The following is a 12,781-nucleotide window of genomic DNA, read 5'->3' on the forward strand; positions in this document are numbered from 1 at the left end:
CATTCAATACATGGGGCAACCAAATACAGAAAGTAACACCTAGAGGCAATTATATATTTTCTGTTTTTGAAAAAAGACAGCGTTTTTGAAAAATAGCTGACACATGGCTGGAGAGAGACCACAGACTGCCTGTTAGTTTATTTATTCTTACCACTTTGTTAAGAGTTTTGGGGCCTACCATTTGGAGCAGAAATTGATGACACTGAGTCAGGTATTTTTAGTGTAATTTGTTTATTTTCAAAATGTGTACAAGTTTTGTTTTCTGAATCAAGTAGGGGCTTAAAAATGGCACACAGGCAGTTGCCTTTGGTAGAGGCCTTGGGCCAGGCACTTCTACCCTATTTTAATAATAACACCCTTCTTGCTCTGTATTTTTCCAGATACTCTCACAGCCAAAACTTCTGCTTAATATACAGCACTCTGTTTCATCTCACAACCACATAACCCCTCTATTCCAAGAATGCCATCGGACCACATGTTCTCAAGAGGGGGACATGAAACATAATTAACCCTTTTGTGACATTATTGCATGCAAAAGGAAATGTATTAAGCTTTTCCTGCCTAAGGAGACTGAATTAAACCTAGTGTCCTTTACCAGGTTCTGGGTGAGGTGCCTGCTTCAAAGCCCCCTAAAGGCAACCTATTACAATATTTTACTGCCAGAGACCTCCATTCAAATGTAGATAAAAACAAGTCAAAAGAATATTGTGGTTTACTGTCAAAGTACTTCCCAGTAAACATTGGCCCATATCTCACAACCATTGCACTGTACTCAGGAGTAGAGCTGAGAGGATAATTGATCTTTTGGTTTGGTGCCTCTCTCTCTCTCTCTCTCTCACATACACACACAAAGGCAACCTCTACCGTGGAGACAACTATACTAGTACAAATGTGCTTATACTGGTTTAACTTATTTCCATTACCATATGTCAATAATCTATACTAGTGTAAATGTCTCCACACTAGTAGCATTGTACCACTTCAACTATACCAGTACAATTAAACTGTTGTGTGAATGCAAAGGCTAAATTCACTTATTGCATTATTTTAAAAACTGTATTAATGATGGTGCTGATGCTGAAAGAGTGGATATACTGGCTTGGCCTTAGTGTTGGGCAACATATATCAAAAGTAAAATTGATTCACCAAATTCTGCCTTATCCTCTGCACCACAAAGAACCCAGTCCAAAAATCCACAAGCAAAATTCTTTATCAGTCAATGGGGCTTTTGCTTTGGCGCAAGGACTCTTGTAAAGTTTTTAGGCCCATATTGTATCTGAAGTGAAATCTTGCACTGTTTAAGTATAAAATAATGCCACTGCATTATTTTCTAACCCTTGGTTTGGGAAATATTTTCCATAGGTACATTCATTACTGTATAGTGAAAAAGATATTTTGTCTATTTTATTTTTTCTGTTTCCCAAATTTATCTGTCTCAAAATTCCATGGCAAGTGACGTGGAATCCTTATTAGTATTGATGAGTGATGAGCAAACCTGAATGGTTTGGTTCTGGAAATATGGCTGTTTTCTTCTGAGATTTCCAGTACTTCTAGGTTTTAGCTGGAATGGAAATACAACTAGCCTGGGTCAAAGTATTTCATTATGTTTTCAATCTCGTGGTGATTGAAACCAGAAAATGCAGACACACCAAAAAAATTGGAGAGACCAATAGGTTAAATATGGATATTGAAAAGATTTTGGTTAGTTTTTATTACCTAATAAATACTGAGTAATACTGAGCCCATGACTATATGGCTGGACACAATAATTTCATGGTCTAAGCCTCTAGGCAAAGTGGACTCCACCCTTCTTTGTTCTGTTGTAGTGTCTGGTTGATCTCTTATACTGGTGGCAGGAAATAGACCACAAACATGCATCATTAATGACAATTGTTATGGGATTTGGCGTACAATCCAGACCAGTAAGAGTCACCACTTGCCCTGCAACTCTAGGTGCCTTAAAATACTTTGCTGCTTTAGCTCCCATCTTGGGATGCTCAAAACCAGCCTACAAGTATCCAGGTCACACCCTGAAGTGTCTCGGTGTTAGATAGTCCTGGTTCAGCAGCTCTGACCGAGCCTGTCTACAGTCCCTATTTGGCTTCCGCCAGCCTTGATTACAACCACCAAAGTGATCCCAATACACACCCATCATGAATTTGCCCCAAACCATGTGCCATGTCTAGCCCTCTCCTGGACAGTTTAGAGAAAAAATAAGGTTTGTTTGTTCCTCTAAAGAAATAAAATTACATCACAGCTTATTAACTTAACAGGTGTAAATACACCCTTCCCTTTAAACATAGCACTGAGCTGGCTTCTAGTAAAAATTAAAACAAAAATATTAACAATAGGACATAGGTTAAATAATGCCAAGTAAAATGAATAAAGTTAGAAAGATAGTATACAAGCAAAATATATAAGTTATAAGCAAATCAAAGTGAAAACACTCATCTAAAAGTCTAAAACTTAGTCTAACAAGGTACAGTCTGTGGTCAAGATGGTTTCTCTCATCAGTCTTCCTTCTTCCCAGCTATGGCTGACTTTTCCTCAGTCTGCATCTTCCACAGATGTACAAAGTATGTACAACTGACAAGAGTTGCTGACACAGAGCGGTGAACCGCCAATGGACCTCTGTCACAACAATACGAAATCATTCTTAATTATAACTTAATGTCATGAACATTTCTTATATTTCTGAATTTCATTTTACTTTGATTTTTTTATTTCAATTTTGCAGAACTTCTTTCAAATAGTTAGTAACCTGCTAGATGAAGAGAACAAAGAGAAATGGGAAGATGCACAGCAGGTAAGATTTGCCTATGTTGCTATTTACCTCATCCCTCTCAGATTTTGGAAGGCACTTCATATTCTTAAATCTTGGGTAGAGTGCTGAAGCTATCTTTAGAAAACTCACATTGGTACCTTCTTTGCGTTTTGTCAAATCTGCAGTGAAAGTGTTCTTAAAATGAACAACATGTCATCATCCAAGACTGCTATAACATGAAATATATGGCAGACTATGGGTACAAAAAACCTAAATTTGTAAGTTCCACTTACATGATAAAGAGATTGCGCTACAGTACTTGTATGAGGTGAATTGAAAAATACTATTTCTTTTGTTTATCATTTTTACAGTGCAAATATTTGTAATAAAAATAAAATAAAGTGAGCACTGTACACTTTGTATTCTGTGTTGTAATTGAAATTGATATATTTGATAATGTAGAAAAATATGCAAAAATATTTAATACATTTCAATTGGTATTCTATTCTTTAACAGTGCGATTAATCACAATTAATTTTTAATCATGATTAATTTATTTGAGTTCATTGCATAAGTTAACTGCAATTAATCAACAGCCCTAATTTATTTGTTTATTTTTGAGGCAGTGCTAAGTCCTTGTTTCAGGTTTGGTGTAGTTTTATTTTTCTTTTCATCAAATAGTCATTAGACTTCTCTGTTTTATGGAATGAAAACGTGTTAAGGTACAGTTAAAAATAAATTCATATTTTAAGAGACAGAAACAAAAGCGTCTGAAACTAATAAATCCTGTGCAAAAGCATTTTAAAGTTCTTATACAAAGCTCATCACAGCAAATAATTGAAATATATATATAGTAGATGAATGTTTCATTTAGTATAAACAGCATTAACTAGCTGAAAGTGCTAGAGAGAGAATTCTTTTTCCAGCGCTAATCTAATTCTGTGTTCTTTCTAAAGACAACAGAGTTAAGATTTGAAAACCAAGGGAATTTTCACCATTTTTTCCTGCCAGCTTGCATAAGATGATTTGCTTTGAGCAAACTGCATTTGTACGCTACTTTGGATCCCTGAGATTGTGCTCTGCATTCTTCTTTCTGTAGAAAGAAAGCCTAACTCACTATCAATAAATTGCTGACTTTCTATCAGAAAACATCTGCAGCAGCTCAACATCCTTTTTCTAGATTAACTACTAGCATCAGAAACCATTAATTATGGATTATATAGAATACAGATATACAGCACCCACTTTAATACATGCCTTTTGTTAAAAGCTGATGTAAAGAGCTTCATAGAGGACGCCATTTTCGGGTTACAACAATAAATTTGTATTGGGCCTGCAACACTCAGCAAGTATGCTACATATTCTTTATCGCCATCTACTGGCACTTTATGTATTAACTACATACTTTACATATACACAGATAGAGAGCACCCATGTAACACCTATGGCTCAACGGTTTCTCCTGCAGTTATTTACTGTGAAATTCTAACTGGAGTGAATACTGGCAACAGACCGTTTTGATTGAAATGCACCCTTCCTACTCAGTCCAGGAACATGTACTGCTTGTTTGGTGTATGGATGATACTGATATTAAAACATTTTGTTTCCTTACAAGAAGTCATTAGAAAAATAAAATTTAAATCTGCGTCACTCAGGGAAGGATTTGCACCTTGCCAGGATCTGGAACACCACAATTAATTAGTATAAAAGAAAGTAGATTGTTGCTGCCCAAATATTTAATATAAGGGCCTGCATACACTACAGAACACAGCATGCAATTGCCCACCTTGGTCTCAGAGGCTCTGGAGCTAGACACATCAAACAATAGGAAAGAGCAGTGTTGGATGTTGGGACTTGTAGTCTTCAAACACATGCATATTAAAAAAGAGAGTGTCTGTATTCTCAAATACAGAACAGTATACGGTGAATATCATTTACATTTTGTATTTTGACCATCCCTTATGTATGAGGACCAAAAATATATTGTGTGCAGTAGGATATCCATTTTTTAAAAATATATAAATGTTTATTTTACAGGAAAGTATCCCTTGTCCATGACACAGACAATAATCCCTCAGTGATTTACTGATGTATATGTTGTATGTGATATCAGTTTATCTGCTAAATTTGTTAATAAATGTAATGGTTTCTAATCTCTTGATACTATTGCATAATGAATACATATTTTTGTCCTAATTACCTCTGAGGACCATGAAAATGAAATATGTTTTCTTGTAAATGGACTAGCCATTTACCATTTTGCAATTCTGGTTTTGCAGAGAACAATATGGATGCCTTTAGTTTACTACTTTAACTCTGTGCTAGCACTAATAATAATATTAAAAATGAATACACACAGATTCAAGAAAGCATTTTATAGTTAAATACTGTTTCAAAGCAGCAAAGATGATACCATATTGCAAAGAACTAAGGGCCAAATTTAGCCTTCATATACATACACAACTCCTGTCGACATTGTTGGAGGTTGCCTGCACAGATTTGAAAGCAAAATTTGTTCTTAATTTGTTCCTGGAATATGACTCTGAAATACAGTAACTGTTACTGAAGGCTGTGGAAAGCAAAGAATTTGAATCCTTTTCTGTTAGGTGCATTAATTTATGGGCAAACATCCCACAGTTCTTGGGCAAAACTGATTTTGAATGATATTGAGAGAAATCTTACCTGGGGATAAATGATGCATTGAAGACTAAAACATATTGTTTTGTAGTAACTTAAAAGTTTGGATATTAAAACATTATGACAGGATTCAGAGTAGCAGCTGTGTTAGTCTGTATTCGCAAAAAGAAAAGGAGTACTTGTGGCACCTTAGAGACTAACAAATTTATTTGAGCATAAGCTTTCGTGAGCTACAGCTCACTTCATCATAATGCATCCGATGAAGTGAGCTGTAGCTCACGAAAGCTTATGCTCAAATAAATTTGTTAGTCTCTAAGGTGCCACAAGTACTCCTTTTCTTTTTGCGAAAACATTATGAGTACAATTTAGCTTTTAAATGTTCCAGCTCATTTTATTGTACTTAGTTAGTATTTTATGTGAATGCTACAGAGTTTGTGAAACTCTTGCAGTTATTGTGTATCTGACCTTCATTTATTAGATCTATCCAGGATCAGTGGAGCTAATGCAGGTGATTGAAGATTTTATACACATTGTTGGAATGGGGATGATGGACTTTCAGAATTCATACCTAATGACTGGAAATGTAGGTAAGAAATAGGAATTTCTTTTATCAAATATTTGAAAATCAAAACATGCAAGTATGTACTTTATACCTGCTATCTATATGATTGGCATCCTCTTCTAAACTTGTGTTTTGGTGTTTGGTCATCTGTTATCTAGTTTATTACTCTATTTAAAAGTGAATGCTTGAGTAGTGAATCTCCTACTTTCTCATCTCTCACAACCTGAATATAAAGCTTAAGTTCCTAAATAAAATCCAAAAAGTAGTCCATGTTATGCTATGCATATACTAGAAGCCTGCCAGTATCCACAATGATTCAAATAGCAATTTGAGACATTAGAATTAATAATTCTATCAATAATATATATAATATAATGTATATAATATATATACACTAAAATTATTAATTCTAATGTCTCAAATTGCTATTTGAATCATTGTATATACTGTATAATTTTAGTGTATATTTATCTCAATTTGAGACATTTTAATTAATAATTTTAGTGTATACATATATATATATATAATGAGTTGCTTAACTCACTGGATAAATGCTGATTTTGACGACAATATTTGTAATATTTTTTTATTTGCCCATAGACCTTATTGTGCATATTGTAGTGTGATAGTAATCAGCCTCAGCAAATACCATTAATAAAACCTAAACATCAATTGTCATTATAAAACTAAATCATGTAAAGCTTTTCTGTGTGTGTGTGTGTATTCAAAATTTTGTTTTGATTTACTTTTTAAAAGCCTTGTTAGAGCAGCTGTACAACATTCATAATGCCAGTGAAGACCGAGACAGGATACTAAAATAATATTCAGAACATATGAAATATGTCATCAACCTGGACTCAACCTATTAGGGGCTTTAATTATCTCTGAAGTATCAGTTCATGTAGGGCATGGAGTACTAATACATTTGAAATGACCCAGATTGTAAGGCAATTTTGAGTATTTCATCTTGTTGCCATAATTTGCAGTGACTACTATTAAGCTGTCTTGAGTGGCTCATGAACCTGGGTGCCAGCCTCCGGGCAGACTGTTACAAATCAGGGCATATACCCTAAACTGATTGTGTGTTTTATAATTAGATTTCACCAACCAAGAATCAAGCACTATAATGATCCCCTTAAGATGGAGTCACAGATAGCCAGAGTGGCCAAGGTAGACTATCTTGCCACTCAAGAAAACCTGCCTTTGTGATAGATGGTACTTTGCACCAAAAATCACAACAATATTCAGGTCCCAAAGGATCAGTCACTTATCCCATGTCAAGTGCATCCTAATTCTCACGTCAAAGACAACTTTTGAAGCCAATCCTATAATAAACTAACTAAAGGTTTATTAACTAGGAAAAAGAAATAAGAGTTATTTACAAGGATAAAACAGGTAAACATATATACATAAATGAGTTACAGTCTTAGGTTCCAAATAGCACTAGAAGCCGCTCTAATCTGCAAGCTTTATATGTCCTTCAGGGCTAACCGAAGCTGAGCAGCTTGGGGATCCTTGTTTAACCTTAGAAATATTGCCCTTTCCAAATTCCAAGTAGCATAGTGATATATTTCAGAGTAGCAGCCGTGTTGGTCTGTATTCGCAAAAAGAAAAGGAGTACTTGTGGCACCTAGAGCCGATGAAGTGAGCTGTAGCTCATGAAAGCTTATGCTCAAATAAATTTGTTAGTCTCTAAAGTGCCACAAGTACTCCTTTTCATAGTGATATAGTTCCTTCTGGTCAGGGAGTTTTATTCCCTTCCCCCAGAGTTCAAACTGTGATGGGATGGTTATGTTCACATCCCCTCTTCATGGGTGTGGGGGGAACAATCAATGGAGTCTTTTGTCCATTAATGTTCCATAATGGTGTGCCTGGTGTCTACAGGCCTTCTTTTGTTGGGCAGGACACCTAGTACCTCACTAGTAAACTAGTATCTCACACTTAGCAATGCTTCTCTCCTGACTGTGGAGGTTTTCAGTTTCATAGCAAACAATTTTATCATTACAAAGCAAACACTTATGGCTTGTCTACACCGGCACTTTACAGCACTGTAACTTTCTCACTCAGGGGTGTGAAAAAACACCCCCCCCCAAATGCTGCAAGTTTCAGTGCTGTAAAGTGCCAGTGTAGACAGTGCATCAGCGCTGGGAGCCATTCCCCTCATGGAGATGGATTAACATTGCTAGTGTGGTGGTTTAATATTGTGACAGCATTTTAACATTGCTAATGAAGACATGCCCTTAAATATTACCTTATAATATTGGATACAGATATAATAAATGAGACTAATGTAATACACAAGCATTTCATAAAGTCCAAACATTTGAACACATTCTTATAAACTTAACATGTATATTAACTAGAGGTGTGTGGTTGGAGGGGTTTTGATTTCTATACTGAAGCAGGTTATCTCTGGATAAAATAGAACTCCTTCTGACCCCACACCCCTAGTTGTCACCTACCACCCTACACTGGAACCCATAACGGGTATCATCAAACAGCTACAACTCATACTCAATGGGGACCCCATCCTGAAAGAAATCTTTCCTGAACCCCCTTTTCTGGTCTTCAAATAGCCCCCAACCTCTCCAAGCTCATCATCAGAAGTAAGCTCCCTACAGACCAGGACACACCAACTCAAATTGGTAACAGAATCTTCCACAACAACAGATGCAAAACCTGCAGACATATCTCCACTGCTACAATGGACCCCCTGCCACACACCTTTCAAGATCCATAGGTCCTACACATACCTGTCACAACAGGTGGTATACCTTTCCCAGTGCACTAAATGCCCCAATACCAACTATGTAGGTGAAACCATACAATCACTATCCTTTCTAATAAATTCACACAGGAAAAAGATAAAAACAAAAACACTACATAGTGATCACTCTATCTCTGACATATCAGTCCTCATCCTCAAAGGAATCCTGCACAACACTTTGAAAAGACGAACTTAAATACATAACTTTGCTAGACACTAAAAACAACCCACCCAGCTGCTTCCCCCCACTTCCTTTCATCCTTGTGACTGGAGGGATTTTAATGGGCCACTTCACCTTGAATGGTCCCTTGAAATATGTGTTAACTACTTCTGCTAAACATCTTGTAATTAGCTGTGACTTTCTGAGACCATGTCTACACTACAAAATTATGTTGACCTAACTTACATCAGCATAAGCCACCACAGTTATTAAATTGCTTTTGTGCGTGCACACTTTGGTCCTTGTGTCGGCGGTGTGTGTCCTCACTAGGAGCACTTGTATCAATTGTATTGTCAGTATGGACATTGTGGGATGGCTTCTGAAAGCCAGGAACACTCTAGGTAAGCAAAGGAGTGTCAACACAGATAGTGTGTCAACCTAATTACATCTACCATTTCTCTACACTGCTCAAGGAGGTGGTGTTACTAAATCAGCACAGAGAGGCTCTAAGTCAGCGGAAGCCAAATTTAAGTGAAAACAGTTCCACAGCTAGGGCAACACAAAGCAACTTACATTGAGATAACCAGATCTGAAGAAGAGCTCTGTGTAAGCTTGAAAGTTTGTATCTCTTACCAACAGAAGTTGGTCCAGTAAAATATATTATCTCACCTACCTTGTCTCATCAGAATGTCAGTATCTTTTAAAGTGAGGCAGTAGAATTGGTCAGAAGACACTATGATTTAAGAATTACTTGATTTTGAAAACACCATACAAAATGTTCAAAACATTGCTAATGAAGAACCAAATTTATAAGCAGAATAAGTATACAGTTGGTATGCAGTTTACAAATGTTTGACTTATTGTTCGATATTCTTGATTCATGACCAATATGAATCACTACCTTGATGAACAGCACTATTTGATAATATTTGTTGAATAATATGTTGAATAATTTAGCCAATCAATGACAGGGCAGGTCTATGCTAGAAGCACTGTAGTGTATGTGATGTATGTATGTCGCTCTATGCTGACAGGAGAAAGCTGTCCTGTCGGCATAATTACTCCACCTCCGGGAGAGGCGGAAGCTATGTCAGCAGGACGCTGTCTCCTGCTGACATAGCACCACTGTAACTTGCATTGCTCAGGGGGCGGGGAGATGGTCTTTTTCACACCCCTGAATGATGTAAAGAAGATTGATTTAGCGATAGTCATATTTTATTTTATACTGCCCATATTTTATTAATTATTCATTAAATATTTCTTTAGTAATTTGCCCTGCTTGAGAATTGGGTGAAACCTAGAATTGTAAACAATCAATGATGAGAGGCATAGTCTTGTATTAGGGAAGTCCTAGGGAAAGAAGGTACTGTCTGTGCCTCAGAATCTGATAGTTTGTAGCTGTTAATGAGTGTCATGGTGGCGGCAGTGGTGTTGTTTAATATTTGTATTGTGGTAGTACCTAGAGCTCCCAATCAGGAGTTATTATTTATCATTTGTGTTGCCATAGCACCAAGGAGCCCTAGTCTTGGATCAGGCATCAAGGCCCCGTGTGCTAGGCCATGTACATATATATAGCACAAAAAAATAAAAGACATTCCCTGCCCCAGAGAGTGTGTTTGAAACCATGTTTATGGCAAAATCAAAGATTTGTTGATTAACACAGCCCAGCCCATGCCTTTTGGCATGTTTGACTGGAGCCCAATTTGTTCGTGCTCAGAAGAGTGACTATGAAAATGGCATGTAGGGATCCTGTGCATATAGCTTCTACATCATCCCCATATCAAATGGGAAGTAACAACTTTTCTTCTGAATCAGAAATTGTGGTGTGCACTAGCTACTCGTGTAATATAAATTTAGTAGTTTTCCTTTGATCCTCCTTCTCCCTCTCACACCTAATGTTTTTTAAACCCTTAGGACTAGAGTCTTACTTAAACTATGTGCCCGTGCAAGCCAGTGAAAGAGATTAAGAAAAGTAAGAGAAACCCTATGCTGGCTAGCTGGGCCTTGGGTCCTGGCACATTGGAGCAAATGGGTTACCCACCTGTATTCTCCCTCGTTGGAGCCAGACGGCAAGGAGGGACAGGAAATGGGCACAGTCTTGGCCCACTACCTCTGCTCACTGGCCACAGTAGTTGAGCTGGTGTGGCATGAGGAGGGAGAAATTGATTGCTATTATAGTCTGTCTGTAAATTACTATCCCCCTGCAAGAACAAGGAGGGGGTGATCTCTGAGTCACAGTGCCTTCCAGGGTAATTTCTGTTTTGGTTAATCTTACACATCACCTCTTGCTCAGGGCTCTTCCTAAACTCAGGTTAATTAAGGCCTCTGGCTGCTGCAGCAATACAAATAAATAATAATTTTTAAAAATGTAGGCAGTTCCTACTGACAGTCCTCCAAACTCATCCTGGGATCTATGGGTATGTCTACCCTTTGAGCTGTAAATGTAAATTCCAGCTTGAGGAGACATACACATGCTAGCTTTAATCAAGCTAGTGTGCTAAAAAATAGAATGTAGCCACAGTGGTGTGAGTAGCCGGAGAGACTGCCTGCCCCTAGTATGTACCTAGCATCTTGGACAGGTAACTGCTTAGGGCAGCTAGCCCCTCCCACCACTCACTTTGCCACAGCTACATTCTATTTTTAGCATGCTAGCTTGATTAGGTATGTCTCCTCATGCTGGAATTTACACCTCCAGCTCAAAATGTAGATATAACCTAAGAATCAAGCTGGGTTTTTCCTTTTTGCACCAGTAATACAGGTTAGTCACACCAAATTCTGCCCATGTTTAAGCTGTACAACCCCACTGTCCCCAAATTATACCCTCAGTGCAACACAGTCGCCATCATTGGAATTACACAAGTGTGATTCATTGACCATGTAATTAGAATGTAATTTTGTTGCTATTACATCAGAAGGAATACATCCAACTCATGCTCTCTTAGCTGTATAAACTCTGTAGTGCTAACTAGCGTAAATAGTAGTAAAAGTTATTTTTGTCACAAAAGTAAGCAAATATTTAGAATACAGGAAGCAGATCTGTGCAGAAAGAAGGGGTCATTTTTACACATAATTAACAGAGTAGAACTGTACTATAGTTATTGTCATGGTCTGTTTTGTAAAAACCGAATATAATAATTTTCAATCCCCTCAGACATTTCATACATCCATTTAGAATCCCTTTTCACATAAAATGAGAAACAAGATTCAGTACTTACGATGAGCTGCTTCTTTTTCTGATGTGCTGCGGAAAAGAAAGATTCCAGTTCTGTAGCAAATTTCACAGCCACAGAAGTGTCCTTGGTTTCTCGATTTTAATTTGCATGTTCGCATCCAGTTGAACGGAAGTAAACTGATCCATAGATCATTTATCTTGGGCATCCACACTTGTAATTGGGTTTGACAGATATGCCAATCTCCTCAGATCTTCTGCAGATGGAGTGTCATTTTCCTTACTAATCCTTAGGTGATCTCTGTCTAACTCAGATTCAATGCTTATTATGAACTACACATCAAAGCGTAGTTATAAATCCAAAAAAAACCCTCTCTCTTTTCTAGGACCAAATTTTGCAGCACACTAAGAACAGGTCCATTCACGCTACAGCTCGCCCCACTCCTTCTATAGTCTTCTCTCAAACAAAGGAGGAGTTGCTGGAACAAACTGAAAAATTAAATAGCAACAAGTCACCAGAACCAATAGTTTTCCATCAAGAGTTCTGAAGGAACTTAATAATGTGGCTGAGATGCTAACAAGAAATCTTCAGTCTCATTAAAATCAGCTGCTGGACTGGATGATTGTTGTCCTGGTCTCTAAAAAATGATCAGCTGGATCTGGAAATTATGGAAAGTGAGATTTACTTCAGAACCAAGTAAAATGCTTCAAACAGCAATGAA

The 12,781-nt window shown here is 37.2% G+C and overlaps 1 protein-coding gene across 9 annotated transcripts in view; it reads left to right on the forward strand.

Annotated features, from left to right (window-relative positions):
* ADGRB3 (adhesion G protein-coupled receptor B3) overlaps positions 1-12,781 on the forward strand; it is a 616,872-nt gene that overhangs the window by 315,578 nt on the left and 288,513 nt on the right. For all 9 annotated transcript variants that reach the window (XM_043510428.1, XM_038396358.2, XM_043510430.1 and 6 more), the window contains 2 exons: positions 2,738-2,806; positions 5,880-5,988. In XM_043510428.1, coding sequence (XP_043366363.1) covers positions 2,738-2,806; positions 5,880-5,988 — 178 coding nt within the window. The remainder of the gene's footprint in view (positions 1-2,737; positions 2,807-5,879; positions 5,989-12,781) is intronic.

This window comes from Dermochelys coriacea, chromosome 3, assembly GCF_009764565.3.
Source record: "Dermochelys coriacea isolate rDerCor1 chromosome 3, rDerCor1.pri.v4, whole genome shotgun sequence".
NCBI lineage: Eukaryota > Metazoa > Chordata > Testudines > Dermochelyidae > Dermochelys > Dermochelys coriacea.